This window comes from Mytilus edulis, chromosome 5, assembly GCF_963676685.1.
Source record: "Mytilus edulis chromosome 5, xbMytEdul2.2, whole genome shotgun sequence".
NCBI classification, from domain to species: Eukaryota; Metazoa; Mollusca; class Bivalvia; order Mytilida; family Mytilidae; genus Mytilus; species Mytilus edulis.
In genome coordinates this window covers 9,603,585-9,619,775 of record NC_092348.1, presented here as the reverse complement: position 1 = coordinate 9,619,775, position 16,191 = coordinate 9,603,585, and the positions used below count along the sequence as shown (strand labels likewise).

Sequence of the window (16,191 nt, the reverse complement as noted above, 5' to 3'; positions counted from 1 at the left end):
CTTTGCCAAATTTTTTTTTATTAATAAGATAAACTAGCATTTTATTCTTTGCTAATGCCACCATGAAATAAATTTCAAAACCATGTTGTAACCTAGAAATTTTCAGCTTCCTCCTGTTTGTTTGATTTCCCAGAGTGAGAACCCTTAGGATCGACAACTGTCTCACATTTTCAAAAAAAAAATCTTCAGCAAACATATTCTAATCTGATAAACAGAAGGTTGATTGATAAGTGACAAAATATTTCTGTAGGCCAATTTCAACTTAATTTATAGTGTTATTACCATGCTGAAATGTCACAATGTAATTAAGTTAGGGTTTGTTTATGGCTTCATTTGAAATGTAAATCTCATTATAATTCACTTTCCTACGTAATTTGATTTTACAAAACACTAAGTATAGTGAGTCTTCTTGTTCTTGAGGATAACTCGGTCAAGAAACTTAAGTTTTAGCCAAAGAGTATTGTGTGTCATATAATTTTGTGAAGGAATTCAATGTTTGCTGTACCATGTTTCACTTAAACACACTTTATGACAAAACAACTGGAAAATGAGATTGTTTGCAGTATTCTTCGAGATGATTTGCTATGTATTGGTGTATTGAGAATGCAAATTTGCTCAATTATAAAGTCGACATTCTGGCCCGAACTTTCAATTGCTTTAAGTTTAAATAGTCTGACAAGAGATCAGAAAAACTATGCCAATACAGACATGTAGGTTTTCATAATTTCAAAAAGTTATTATGGTTTGGTCATAATTACAAGAAATCATTCATAACAAATATGGCATTTTCCACCTGCCCAATCTACCTCAAACACTTATTTGATTTAGACTGATCATTGTTATTGAAATTCTTTTCAATTGGATAAATTTATTTTCACCAGTTGAAATTTTTCCTGTGATGAATATATATATATATGTCAAACGTTTTGACACAATACACACTAAATTTTTATTATTTGTTTGTTATGTTACATTTATGTCTCATCAGAAACCCTAATTTTGAATTGCAGGCAACAGTTATGAGGCATCTAAAATTATATTTGATTTGCTTTTTAATTCAACATGCACATGCTTCTCTAGAAAATGTCACAACAATGCATAGAAAATCATAAGAAAAGCTTAATTTTATTTGTAATTTCATTGTAGTATAAGCATGCTACTACATGTATAATAATAAAACACTATAGGTTAAGTATTAAATAAGTAAGAATTGAAAGTACAATACAAATGTAGCTTTTTAATCAAACATAATAGCTTTTAGAAATATTGACAGAAATAATGAAATCAAGATTGTACTGAGGAAACATCTTAGGTCACTTAACCTTATCCGATATTTATTAGTTCCATTACATTTATTTTGCTATTTTATTTTAAACATCTCTTACTAAGAAATGAAATGGAACCTATTGTAAGAAAATTGATTAAAACAAAATATGTTGTTTGTATTGTTAAGGGATTGATTTTTTGACATTCTACTTTTACAAAAATGATGTTTATTGTATGTCAATGTATATTGATAAAATTATTATTAATAGAGATATACATTGTACATTCTTTAATGTTTTATTTACTGCCATATTAATTCAGTATGAACATGTCCTCTTTTACAATTTTATGTTATGTTCATGTCATGAACAAACTTTGCACAAAGAAAAATCCACAGACAAATTGCATCCAAATGTATTAACACGATTATTGGTAATTAATAAAGAAAGATATTAACCTCAGATATTAACCAAAAGTTCATGACAAGGTTAATGCTGAATACATACAAAAGTAACAAAATGACCAAGGCATGACTGCCAATAAATGGAATAACCTCATCATGACTATTAGAAAGTAATTATGTTAAGAAAATTATTTCCTGAAGATATATAAATGTTCCATTTGATCTCCCCAGTTCTTTGTTGAAGTATGCATATCATCTCCTACTAAAATGATCTTCAAATTCACTGAAAATATAAAATATTAGGAATTCACAAAAATCTTGTTTTCTTTATCAAAATATATTTTTTGTAATGGACATTGTACCTTAATAGAGGTTGTCACAAGTTGTCTCATGTTGTATCTTTTGTTTTTGTTACTTTTGACAATTTTGTTTTTCACCCCGTTATCTAGATGTCAATACAGAACTTTTATTCAAAATTTTACAGTCATTGCATGGTGTCAGTCTTTAAGCTAAATAATTCAAAATGCCTATAAACATCACCATGTTGCAATTATGGGATTAACAAATAAATAAGGCAATAAATGGTTATACATTTTCAGCCTGTCAGATAAGACCAGTCATTATTGTTAAAGTAGTTTCATGTACAAACAACAAAGCACATGGGGAAATGGTCACTTTTCATGTTCAGAGGAGTTGTTTGTTATTATTATTAAGATTTATCTAAAATCATTTGAAATACTTGTTTGTCCAAATCTCTGTATATGTCCACAACTGTTACATCTTAGCTGGTCAGAGTTTTAATTATGAAGAAAAAATATTAACATCTGTTACTGTGGTCAGAGAAGCACTTTTCACAATGTCATTCATTAAGAATTATATAACAGTGTATTCCTTGCTTTCATACAATTAACAATGATACATATTGTTTTCATTTGCTCGTCTGTATTACTAGGCATAAGCAGAAAGCATTGTATTTTTACTAATTATTTAAAAGTTTGACAACTGGTAATGGTGTGAAAAGAAAATATTTTAAATAAGAAAAGGCAAAAAGTAGTATACTGCTTTTCAATAAGCATAAATCAATTTAACTGAAACAAATCCCGGTCATAAACCAAAACATAGGGAAACACATCAAGTAGACAAATGGCAACACTTTATAAAATAAAAATAAATGCATTCTGTAAATTAAAGAAAAATTAGAATACAAATGTTGTTTTAGGTCAAGTTTGATCCTTATCTTGTAAACAATTTTATTAACATTCCTTAACCTGGTATTTTCTTAACAACTGCTTGCAGGATAATTGAGTTCATCATTTGTAATGTTAACCTTCACTTTATAACAAAAATCATTATTTTTTTTAATTCTTTAGGACAAAGTAAATTCAATGCTATTAAACCTACTGAATGTATTCCTTATCCCTTTGACACATGTTATCATTTATATTATCATAGCATCATTTAGTACTGCTTGCATCATCAGTAGATAACCTTAAAAGAATATTTCTTTTATACATTCCTACACCTACATATAAAAATTATCAATAGTCTTTAAAGGAATTTAATATCTTTAAAGAATTTCAAAGATTTATTTGCATGAAATCATTATTTGTTAATAATTTAATTTTGGATGGAAGGTGTCTTCTGATTGGCTGACGTTATTTTGTTATCAGCCCATAGACATAGTTAAGTCATGTGACCGTGACATCATCAACGTTTTTTCATGGTTTTCTACGGTTTAAAATGGAATTAAGAATTAAATTATAAGAAATGACTTAATATTTTTTCTGTCTATTCGAAATAACATAAGAAATGTGGTGCACACTATTAAATAAATGCTACTTGCGTTATTCAGTGTGCACCACATTTTTTATGTTATCTCTTCAGAGACAGAAAAATAATATCAAATGGTTTTTTGTTTTGTTAAAAAGGATCAAAAAATATTTTAATAAACATTTTGATGGAGAACATTGAAGTTTAGTGTGATGTTCAGTGCAGTATTTTCCTGTGAAAGTACCAATCTATTAAGTCACTACAGACACTACAGAAACATGGACAGTATATGAGACAATTAAAGGCAACAGTAGTATAATGTATAATGCTGTTCAAAAGTCATAAATCGATTGAGAATAAACAATTCCGGGCTATAAACTAAAACTGAGGGAAACACATCAAATATAAGAGGAAAACAATGAAACAACAGAAACACTAAAGTGCAACAAACAAATAAAAAAACTACAATGCAACACACACAGAAACGAACTATAATATAACATATAACATGAACATTGCATTCTATCATTCAATATACTCTTTTGAGTCTTGACTTTCTCATATCTAATCTGATTGAGGTGTATATTCTGAAGTTTAAATAGAATAAAAGAAGGTTTGTACAGTTTTATCCAAACAGAAATGTTCACATTGTTTTATTCACAGCTCCTCAGGATAGTTGAATTGTGGCTATAGTTTTGGATAAGACTGGTCACCTTTTGACCGATAGGACATTACAAAACTTGTTTACATTATAGATGAGGATGTGAGAGAGTGCAGTCTCAGCAGAGAATTAAATTTAAAGCAATGTAATTTAGGATCTGTCTTTCTTTACATAGTTGACATTTGTTTATGTAATTTTACAAGGAAGTCGGTAAGCATCAAGCTGCTATTTCAAGGAAAGTCATTCATTTGAATAATGTATTTTTTGTATAACCAATATTAAATCAAGCTATGAATTCTGTAAAAGTCTTCAGTATTTGATAAATAGACATAGCATGGTCTGTCCCTGTTATCGGGTGTCAATAGGTTTAGTTCAATAGATATGTCTATCATAGGGTCTAATTACGATTCAGCTCAGTTGACAAACTTGTCATACTTGTCAAAACTCTGTGCAAAGCCTTGCAATGTGCACTTAGCAAACTGTTTATCAATTTATATTATAATCTATAAGGAAATGTTATAGAGATATGTTCATAAGTTATTGAGTATGGCTTATTTTACAATGCTGTGTTACATAATGGATATTTGTGGGAAACCTCAATGTATAATATCCATCTTGAGATAAATAATTCCTTACAATTAGATTTATCTGACTGGAACTTTTGTTTGTCTTATATTCTTCCTCGTAACTTATTTTGAAATATATTCACGTAAAAGGTTTTGTGGAAATTCAATAAATTTACGTTTAGTTCAACTATATGCATTATCAATGATTCCAAAATAATATATTATATATAATAGTATTCAAAATATAAAATGTAACAGTTATGCAGTTTCTCGATACATCTTTCATCCGAATTCCATATCCCATCAACTGAAAAAAATCATTTTGCATAAATAAGTGAACATATTGATGAAAACTAATTGGAAATTTGTTTTGTTTTTGTTTTTATAAATATTGATTTTGGTGTATTGGTTAATTAGGAAACATTTATAGTGAATTGAAGTCACCTAAGGTGAAGGGGACATTGAGTGTAACTATTGACTGTTTGTCCCTCCGTCTGTCTTTTCATCCATCTTTCCATCCGTCCGTTCTGAAGATGCATGGTATCAGTGTCCTCAGACACATTCTTCTGTATTCCTTTATAAGATCTCAATGAAAAAATCATTTTTTAATATGATAAATAATAATTTGATATCAGAAGTAACAAGGTACTGTTTGTTCAGAAACTATAATGTGTATTTACTCAGTATCAATATTGATGATCAATGGAAAAAAAATAGAAATTAAAGAAGTGCAGCATATTAGAAATGCATTCAAAGTACGTTAATTGACGTAATTACCAACACTATCAATATTTTTGTAAAAATAACAAATATACAGCATCTTTCTGTAGAAATAGTAATAACTTTATAACAAAACTAGAAAAGTGTTTAAAAAACTTGCTGTAGACATCTTTTTGAGAAAAACAATGATGAAAAAAAAGGAAAATCACAAAAATACTCTGAGGAAAATTCAAAACTGAAAGTCTGTAATCAAATGGCAAAATCAAAAGCTCAAATACATCAAATGAATGGATAACAACTGTCATAGTCCTGAAGTGGTCAAAATTTTCTTATGTAGAAACTGCATCTTTTATTGAAAGAGTTTACCTGTTTGACTTATTGTTTTAATTTACAGTAATAGGGAGGATGCGATACTGAAGCTTATTTTGACTAAATTTTTGCTGGAAATTGAACTTTTAGATTTAAGATTTAAATATTTGTTTGTATAAAAGAAGATGTGAAATTTTAGAAGGTAAGATATGTAGTTTTAGACCACTGATGCCACAATAAATTTAGTTACTCTTATTGTGAAAAATACATAGATTTTAGTAAAAGCATTAGATGATTTAAATTTTTGACTGGTTAACTTGTTGTTGCTCCTTTGCATATCCCTGAATTAATAGGTATCTGCAAACACTTGTTATAGTGCATATAAAATACTTAACAAAAATGTATTTAGAAACATTTAACATTTTCTGTGATTAAAGAATGGATTTTCTTTGTTTTATTTGTTCATATGACATTATTTCTACTCAAATAGAAAAAAGGGAATTAAAACTCTGCTGCATACATCCGTTATGTCAATAAATGTGAAATGTTGCAATGTTCAAACTGCATCAAATGCCTTGTATAGTTTGTCTGTTACGTAGGAAGAATTACTTCATGTTAATTGATAGGAAAACCGCTAGATTTATTGTATTTTTTTCTTCAGTTTGACTTTATAGCATATATGTTATGAAAGAGGAATATTTCTTTTCACTAATGGAAATAACCATATATTTTGAACGAATGGATTTTTGTCAAATTTATTACTGTAGATGCATAGCCTGTTTATAAATAGTTACATATAGGAACAATCTATTTTATTGAAAGTTCAGTGGTGTTCTAGCATTTTTTATGCAAGGTTTTATTTTGGTAGTAAAGTGTATTGATGTCAAATGAAATCTTATCATTTTTTGTATTTTATAGCTGAAAAACAAAATGTACACCTGTAAAATCAAACATCTCTATACCAGAATCTTGAAAAGTAGAAATATGATTAAGAATATATACTTTATTCAGGGGCCAATTGAAGCCTGCATCTTGTTGCAGGATTTTCTTGCTGTGTTGAAGACTCATCCATTGTCTTGTGCTGTTTTTTTCTTCTTGATTGGGTTGTTCTCTTTGACACATTTCCTGTTTCAATTTCTAAGAAAATTGGTTACTATTATTAATACATAACATTGTTCTTGTTGATAACTGGAGCATGAGTTTAATAAGTTTGTCAGATGTTTTGTGACAATAAGTGTGTATTAATCATGTGACAGTGTCTATAAGTATATCTAAGTCTAAAGATTAGTGCAGTTATAACTGATTACAGATACCAAAAAATGAAATTATACCTTATAAAAAGACAAATACCATGGCTCGACTAATCAGTGCGGCCTAAATTGTTTATCTAATACATTTCAAGTGTAAATGTCTATACATACCAAACATCAAAGTTAAAATTCCTCAGTTTTCTCCTGATTATTTTAATATAAAAAAGTAAATTTTTTATGTGGCATATCTGATGTGAACTATGCTCGCATATTTCATTTTTCGTCATATCATCTTGACAGTCTAAACCTTTGGTTACTCATTTGTTTTTTTTTAATATTTTGAGTTTCTTAAAGTTCAAGTTGAGATAGAGTTTATATTTGTTGTCTGGAGAAAATGATTTGTTAACAATTCTGACACGTTCTCATATTTCATCAAACCATGATTTATGATTATTGCTGTTGAACTATTCTTGAAAAGGTCAACAGTTTTATTTCACAAATTATATGGGGAGGCACATTTAGGAAAGATTAAGGAACGTGTAAGTAGAACATAAGAAAAAATAAAATATTGTAAATCATATTTTTAAATTTTTTAAAATTTTATCAGCATCTTACAAAAGGGATCCAATTGACAAATTGATTAATAACAATTGGGAAATGGCAGTATTTTAAAGTTAAGGGTATAACACCAAAATAAGCTGTGAATATATATTTATTTGCATAGTTTGATCCAAGACAAGTGTTTATACCGATTCCAATTAATCATAGTTTATCTCTGACGATCCCAAGTGATCTCTTTGTTTGTACAGAAAATAGTTAATTTTCATGAAAACTTTAACAAACAATTAGAATAATCTGACAGGGATTAGTCTGTGATGGAAACTTTCATTGAAATTTATAAGATCTGTGAAATAATAATTTCAGCAAAGATTCCATCTAATTATGTTTAATTGGAATTTGGAGATTTGTTAGAAATTAATTCATGAGGAGCTTTAATTGTGTAAAGTTCTGCAAGTTATAAATTAAAAGTATGAGGATCAAATTAAAAACTGTTATTTTACTTCTTAAATTGCAAGTGTAGTAAGATTCTTTCAAACTTTTACTGATAAATGAATAGAATTTTATAATCTGTTAAATTTAGTGCTGAAATATTATTTAAAATGTTTATACTTGGTGTAGAATTGGTATTTACCCAGTGAAAAGAAGAATCTTTTGCCTTTTTGATTAAGCAATTTTGAGGGATTATGTCGAAGGTGCATGCCTACTTAAAAAGTAGAAGTTATTATTGTTAAGCAAGTAGTTGTAGCACACAAAATTAAAGTCAGTCCCCAGCTTTTATTCACAAATTGTGCATAGCAAGTCAGTGACCATTATATGTAAGTGATTCGTCTGATATTTGTTTAATTTTAAAAGATTTATTAAGAATTTGGTCTTATGGACATAATATGATAGGAATATGTTGATCTATTTGGTAATTTTCATTTGATTTTTGCTTTATATATTTTGTAATGAGAAACATAGTGTACTGATTGTGAGATTGTTTCAATCAAAAGCTCTACTATGAATGAACCAGAAAATGTTTCATACAGGATAGCTATAGTCTGAGATATTTTTATAGTGACTTGGAAATTCCTAGACATTATGAAGTGTTTCTGCTTATTTAAACATAGTTAAACAATTTAAGATGGTTGAAAAAAAAATATTTTGATAATGTTGTTTTTAAAAACATAGTCCTTAGCCTTGTTTGCATATTATTTGATTATCCTACTAATGTCTAACCAAAGATCTATTAATTTGTGGTTGCCAAACACTTATAGCCAAAAGAAAAGCATATAACAATCTGTTGATGATACATTCATTACCAGGACATTCCTTGAAGCAGACACTGACTGATTTTTCTTGTATGAATCAGTTCATTTAAAGTGTCACTGAAGGGCTAGATACGGTAATGGTCTATCCTAGTGGTGTTTCAGACAAAATTACTTTTTGTTAAAAATATATATTGTTAAAAGTCAAAAGGCTAGGCCTTGAACTGTTATATTTTTTCTAAAACTAATGAGAACTATAGGAGCTTATACTGATCAAAACAGCAGTCTATTCCTGTTCATTTTAATTATTAATTACAATGTCGCTGTTGCTATTTTCTTTCTTTCACTGGATCTATTACCTTTATCATTTCTATCTCAAGGCATTGTTGGCCATTAGTTAGAGAAGTCTGGTTTAAAAAAATACATTAAATTGATGGATCTTACCCAGTAGCATATTTTCTAGTTAGTAGATCTATGACAATAGATTGACTAAAGAACAGTTTGTACAAGATAATCATATAGATCACTTCATTATATGTTTTGTGTAAGTTATCATGGCTGTTGATTTATTTTGGTCATTAGCAGCATTATCAGAGGTAAAAATGTGTATACTGAATGTAAACTATCAGTTTCTACAGGCATTTTGAAATGGTTATAATCATAGTATTTCCTACTATTGGATTTAACCAATATTAATTAATCATCTCCCATTTGCTATTATGATATATAATTATGAATATTAATCATTTTTATAAAGAAAAAAAATGACCAATCCCAGTCATATTTGATTTAACAAAGTTATAAATGATAGACAATGTTGTTCTAGGCTAGAAAAGAATTAATTAAATAAAGATTTTTTTAAATCTCCCCACAACACCTTAATTAATACATGAACACTTGCATGGAGAGTTGTCTCATTGGCACTCATACCACATCTTATTTCTTATGCAAAAACACTATCCTGATGAATCATAACATATTTTAAAGTTTATAATCTGATTAATATTTCCCTTGATTGTTGATTAGGACACTGTGATTGCCTTGTACACAATACATTTTTCTGTAATAAAAATAGAAAATGTGGCATGATTGCCAATAAGACAACTTTTCACCAAAAAAAAAATCAACTATAGGTCAGCATACCACCTTTTATACCATAGAGTTATCTATAGAAATGCCTGATATCGCAAATATTCTTTAGCATTTTAAACCAAACCAAAAGTTTGGAAAGCCAAAATATATAATATAATGAGGAGTACGAAATTACAAAGAGTAAAAAAGAACATCATAAACTGTCAATTCAGGTGGGATTTTAGTAAAGAAGTTGTAACCTTAGCTTTAGGACAGTTATGTTCATTTTTTGCCAGGTATTGAACTATGATATTGTCTTTGTGGATCTAGATATATAAGTATGTTTATAACTACAAACACTTCGCATAAACTAAATCAATTAATTTTCTTCATGCTTTAAATTTAAGAGTACAATGACAAAAAGGCTAGTGTGGTAATTCTTGAATGGTTTTCTTTAGCTTATTACACTTCAACTCCAATGCAGTTTTAACCCCTTGTCATCAATTTGTACTTATTGTGTTCCTTTATGTGTAATGTGATATAAATTCTCTAAAACTACTTCTAACTACTGCTAACTACTGCTAACTACTGCTTACTACTGCTTTAGTTGACATATATGCTATTGCAGTAGGCCAACAACTATTCCTATCAATCTTTAGATGGCCATTAAACTTCTCTAATGCATTTGTATTTTGAGTATGATTTTTTATTGCATGAAAGTATTATATATGTTGTTTTGAATGTGCCTGAAATGATCAACTTCTTTTAATTTGAAAAGAAGAATCACAAAGGACCTAACTAACATATGGCTATACTATATTGACCCTTAACCTAAAACTAATTATCACCTTACTCTTACACTAGCCCTGTCCCTAATACCTTACCTTAATTAGGAACAAACCCTTTCCTTACCCTAAACCAAATTGGAACCCTTTAATTAGATGCTAAGTAATATAAGATAAGATAAAGGCAACAGTAGTATACCGGTGTTCAGAAGTCACGAATCAATTGAGAGAGAACAAATCGGGGTTACAAACCAAAACTGAGGGAAACACATCAATTATGAGAGGAAAACTAAGGAACAACAGAACAACCGAAGTGCAACAAAAACAAACACCAACACACATAAAACAAATTATTTGATAATAACTGCTATATTCCCTACTTGGTACAGGACATTTTAAGAACAAATGATGGGTTGAACATTTGCCTAGGATGTTGTGCAAACATTAATCAATCTGTTATGAATATTATTTCCTGTAAAGCCACTTAATCAACAAACAACTGCTGTTTATAATAAAAACTTATTGTAAACTGAGCTCTTTATATTTCATACTAATTTTTAGAATCCAGACATAGTTGAACTTCTGAAGATCTACACAAAGAATGTGATTCGTCATGATAATGAACAGATTACTACACCACTAACACAGGAAACAAATGGTAATACATTTTAAACAACATTGTAATATCAATTTGATATACTTATATTGGTCTTTGGCAGAGTAATGGCCCATTTTTAATCCATCAAATATCTATTAGTGAAATAAAGAGCTATAGTCATACATCAGTGCTTTAATTAATGTCAGAATATAGAGGTCGAATATGATGGCAGTTCTATTTGTCTTAATTCTCACTAATTTGGCTTAGATCTGTCATTCAATCAGAGGGAGAATGATCTGTTATAGTAGTAAAGATTTTATAAATCAAAGCAGATAGTTTAAGGATGTTCCCTACTCTGTTAAATAATAACAAGATTTTTAAAAGACTGTTATGAATTGATAGTATATGAATAAAGAAACTAAAAAAGTAAAAAAAAAAATGGAGGGCCCATGTGCTCATTTTCGAGATAGAAGCCATTGAAAAATTGGTGGGAAATAATTCTCTCTAGATTTTTCATACATTTAACATTGGCACCTTATTTGTTTCAAAAACTATGAAAAAAGAATTTCATAAAATTTTGAAATATGGCTTTTTAAACTTTATGTTATAAAATCATGGAAAAAAAGTAAGGGTTGATGGGCAAATTTTTTAAAGACAATACATGAATAAAACCAGAGGATTTCGAAAATCTGGCAAAATATAAAAAAATAGAGGAGCAAACATCCTTAAATCTAAAAATACCTATGAGAATATAAGGGGGAAAACCAAGATAGAAAAGTAATGCTATATTGATGAATTTTATTTTGTAAAAATGCTTGAAATTAATCTAAGGACATACATTCTTTGAATATATCAGAAGAATAGAATTTTTAAAATCATCACATAAACAATTGCAAAAAACAAACCAAAACAAAAAACAATACGGTTAATTGGTAAGAAGATAATTTTTATAAGCATTTCTAGACACATACTTATAAGATATTAATAATAATTCGACATATAGTTTCTGCTTTCTGAATTGTAGTTAAGTAATATGTAACAAATGATTCTTTATGTGGTTAGGTCTGTAGACTTGTATTAATATACATACTAAATATCCATATTTACTCACATAGCACATAAGCCATGCTTAAATTAAACCAAATAGTTGACCGTAACAGAGATTTATTACAATTTTACAAAGAACTAATTGTACTGCTATACATAAACCAAATTCCACCAAAATAACAGGACATTGCTGTTGCAGTTAATTTTGTATACTCATATTTGATTCATGAGTTAACCAAACTGAGTATTAAATGAAAGTATGTAAATTTACTTAACTGAGATGTATGAATCTATATTTTAGATTCATACACTATATAATATAAACTTGGTCAAAAATAGAGAAACAATTCTTACAATTGTAATTTAAATTGAGATATTGATATTGTTAACATACTTGCATGATATTTTACACTTAGAACTAAGAAATATGATATAGTGATAGTATGTTACATCAAACAGGCAAAAAGTATATGTTCCAAAAGGGTGGTGAAAGCTAATTATATATAATTTTAGATGTTTTGCTCCTTTAATGAGGTCCTTAATTTTTTTGCCTTGAGTTGCCTTTCAGCCTGAAAAGAAAACATAAAGTAACTGGAAATTAATAACTTTTCTCAAGAGTCTCAAGAGGATTCAATAATTGATTAAACTGTATTTAAATTTTCAAAGATTAATGCTTTGTCTGTGTCAAAAATTAAAACAATTAATTTTACTTTTATTTCAAACATATTTGATAATGTTACCGTTACTTTACATTATTCATAATGTTATTTTAACAGAGCATGGGAAGCAGCCAAAAGTACATCATATTTTGAAAGCTACAGAAGAAAGGGACTTGAATGCTTTACATGAGCTTTGTCAATCCATAGAAACATTTGATCCAAATTCTAGTCTTCGTCGTACCTCTACAGTAGATAAAAGTTTATCTCAGCTGATAAATTTACAACGCCGGTTGTCTATAAGAGCTTTTGATTTATCAACATTAAGGCATGTTAAATCCATAGACAAGAGTGAACCTTTACATATTTATAAATTGGTGCTAAAGGAGAAAAGTAAATGTGAAGGAAGCCTGGACAGTTCTGTTACAGAACATATCAGTGATGAAAATACATCTGAACTTGAAGAAGGCCAGTTATCTGAACAAATTAATGTTTTTGAAAATGCTGATAGCAATACTGATGATGCATTTTGCAAATATGCAGAGGACATCGAAGAAAACTGTGTTAGTTTTGAAACTGTAAAGGATTGTTTAGAAAATTGTTCTGAAAATAAAGAATCTAATGGAAATGAAAACAGGTCTTCATTTGAAAAGGTAACTATCAGGTTAGAAAGTGCTGAAGACTGAGCTGTATGAATATCAGTTTTGATTTTGATACAGTAAATGGTGAAGGGTGTATTTAAACGATGACTTAACAAACTGTAATATGATGACCAATATTAGGATAGAAGGGTATTTTTCCAAGTTTTCTTGTGATGGCTGTTATGATCACAAATGATAGATATTCAAGTACGAAAATTATTCCTAATTATTTGCTTCAATATATACTAATAAAAGGACCATAAAAGGTATCACATTTTTATAGTTTTTTGTTTGCAAAATTTCTATAGTGATTGTTTGGCAATCATGGAATTTTACAAAATGTGGGAAAGAAGCTTTTTTAATTGTTATAAAAAAAACCAGTTAACAGAACATTGTTTTTTTGTGTTTCCCTATTTTACCAACAATTAGCCCCTAACAATTCTAGATATTTTTATGTACAGGTATGTCAAATAATGTAAAGATAAAAATGATTGTTTTATATTATAAGTCATTTACTATCTATATGGTAATTTATTATGAAAAGTTAATTTGTCTTTTATCATTTAAAACAGCAACATATCGAATTTTCAAAAATGTTATTTTATATTTTCATAAGCTTATTAGTAGTTACATATGTCAAATACAGTATGGTCTTATATTTCATAAAGTTTTTTATTTTTGCTTAAGTGTATTATAGAAGAGTTTGTATTGGACGAAAAGATCTCAGATTTTCTTTATAATATCATTTATTTCTTGCTCAGTTTTTAGAAGGACAGGTTTATCATAATAAGCTGTTTAAAGTTTTCGTATTTAATTTATTTGTCATAAAACAAATACACATTTTAGTCCAAAGGTCGTTGTGAACCTGGTTTTTCTTATATTATCAATTTTTATAAAACTTAATACATTGAGTAAAACTGTTTCAGAGAAGTGTCTTATTGCTAGAACATGATAGGAAATTATTATCATGTCTAATTTCCATTAAAAAATAGATGTTGATATTTTACAAATGGATGCGTGAGAATATAGTAAGTGTCTTGGTAATTCTTGGGCAGTTTGACATAGATAGTATTATATGTATTATTGTGAGTGATGTATGATTTTATTAATGATCAGAGTGGAAGCAATGGGTGTTTCATTACTGTTTTGTGAATTGAAACAGAATTGTTTATAGCGATATTATTGTTTAAACTGCTCAATAAACATAGTTATCATGACAACTTAAAAATTCGGATTTGTGTTATATTCAATGATTTATGTTGCTGTTTTATGAAAATAATTGTTATTTATTACATAATTATTGTTGGCAGTTTATAAATAAATAAACGAAATTGAGTAGGATTTGTTTATTTCAATTTATGAAGCACTTTTAACAAAAATCAATCATTTTAAAGGACTTTTTAATATGAATTGGATTCATAAGACTTATCTGTGAATAGACAAAACAAAAATTAGTGTGTGTAGTAATTTAAGATTGATATAACACAAAATATCTGTGTCAAACTCTACAATTAAGCATTTTCCTACAATGAACATGATCAAGAATGACCAAAGTCATCATAACACAACACAAACAGACAATGAAACTAAATATGGAGAAAGAACTTAGATAACTTGAATTGCTATTGCAGTCAATAATGGACACCATCCTCTATAATTGCCACTAAGCTGCTACCATTTCTTAAGTTTTAAAATGTGAATGCACATAAATGCAGGGTTATACATCAGTCTGTAAATTTTCAGAACAATTGCTTAGTCAAATATCTCATCGTCATAGGCCGAAATCCCATGTATCAAGTCAGTACAATTGTTTTCCATTCGTTTCATATGTGTAAGCTTTTGATTTTGCCATATGATTAGGGACTATACGATTTAAATTTTTATTGGAGTTTGTTTTCCTTATGTTTGACTTGTTTCTGCTAACAATATCCATTTTTTTTTAAAATATTTTAAGTTTGGAGCATTGAATTTTTGTTTTGCATTATTTCTATAGTAAGGACATCCATTTAGAAAATTTCAAAATCTATCCTTTTACCGCAATCATGCTGATTACTTGGTGACGGCAGTTCCACAGATTAATTACAAATCTACATTTGGTAATGACCTTTATGCTAAAGTTCGATCAATATTGGTCCAGTGGTCCATTAGTCTTTCAGGAATGTTTCAGTGGAATAATTATAATAGTTAAGACCATGTTTAGGGTGACAGCCTTCTTTTAGGAAGAAGACTATGTATAAACTATTTTGGTGATATCTTGATAGTGTTAAAAGTAAAATAACAAAAACTTTGAATTCCGAGGAAAATTCTAAACGGAAAGTTCCTAAGCAAATGGAAAATCAAAAGCCCAAACACATCAAACGAATGGATAACAACTGTTATATTCCTGACTTGGTACAGACATTTCCTTTTGTAGAAAATGCTTGATTAAACCTATTTCATCGCTAGCTAAATCTTGCACTTGTATGACAGTTGCATCGAATTCCATTAGAAGTTAACTTAAGCAGAAGTTGATTTTTTGTTCGAAAGCAACATTTTCAAAATGCTTTTTTTCTGAGTTTTCAGTCTGATAGATGACGTTATCTTTTTTTTTAATATTTAACCATTGACATACATTTTTGGATTTTCACTTGTGTGACCAAG

The 16,191-nt window shown here is 28.5% G+C and overlaps 1 protein-coding gene across 1 annotated transcript in view; it reads left to right on the top strand.

Annotated features, from left to right (window-relative positions):
- LOC139522911 (ankyrin repeat domain-containing protein 27-like) overlaps nucleotides 1–14,886 on the top strand; it is a 49,378-nt gene extending 34,492 nt beyond the window's left edge. Inside the window, exons 25-26 of the mRNA XM_071316540.1 lie at nucleotides 11,171–11,267; nucleotides 13,031–14,886. Of these exons, the coding sequence (XP_071172641.1) occupies nucleotides 11,171–11,267; nucleotides 13,031–13,596 (663 nt within the window). The 3' untranslated portion in view covers nucleotides 13,597–14,886. The remainder of the gene's footprint in view (nucleotides 1–11,170; nucleotides 11,268–13,030) is intronic.
- The last annotated feature ends 1,305 nt before the right edge of the window (nucleotides 14,887–16,191 follow it).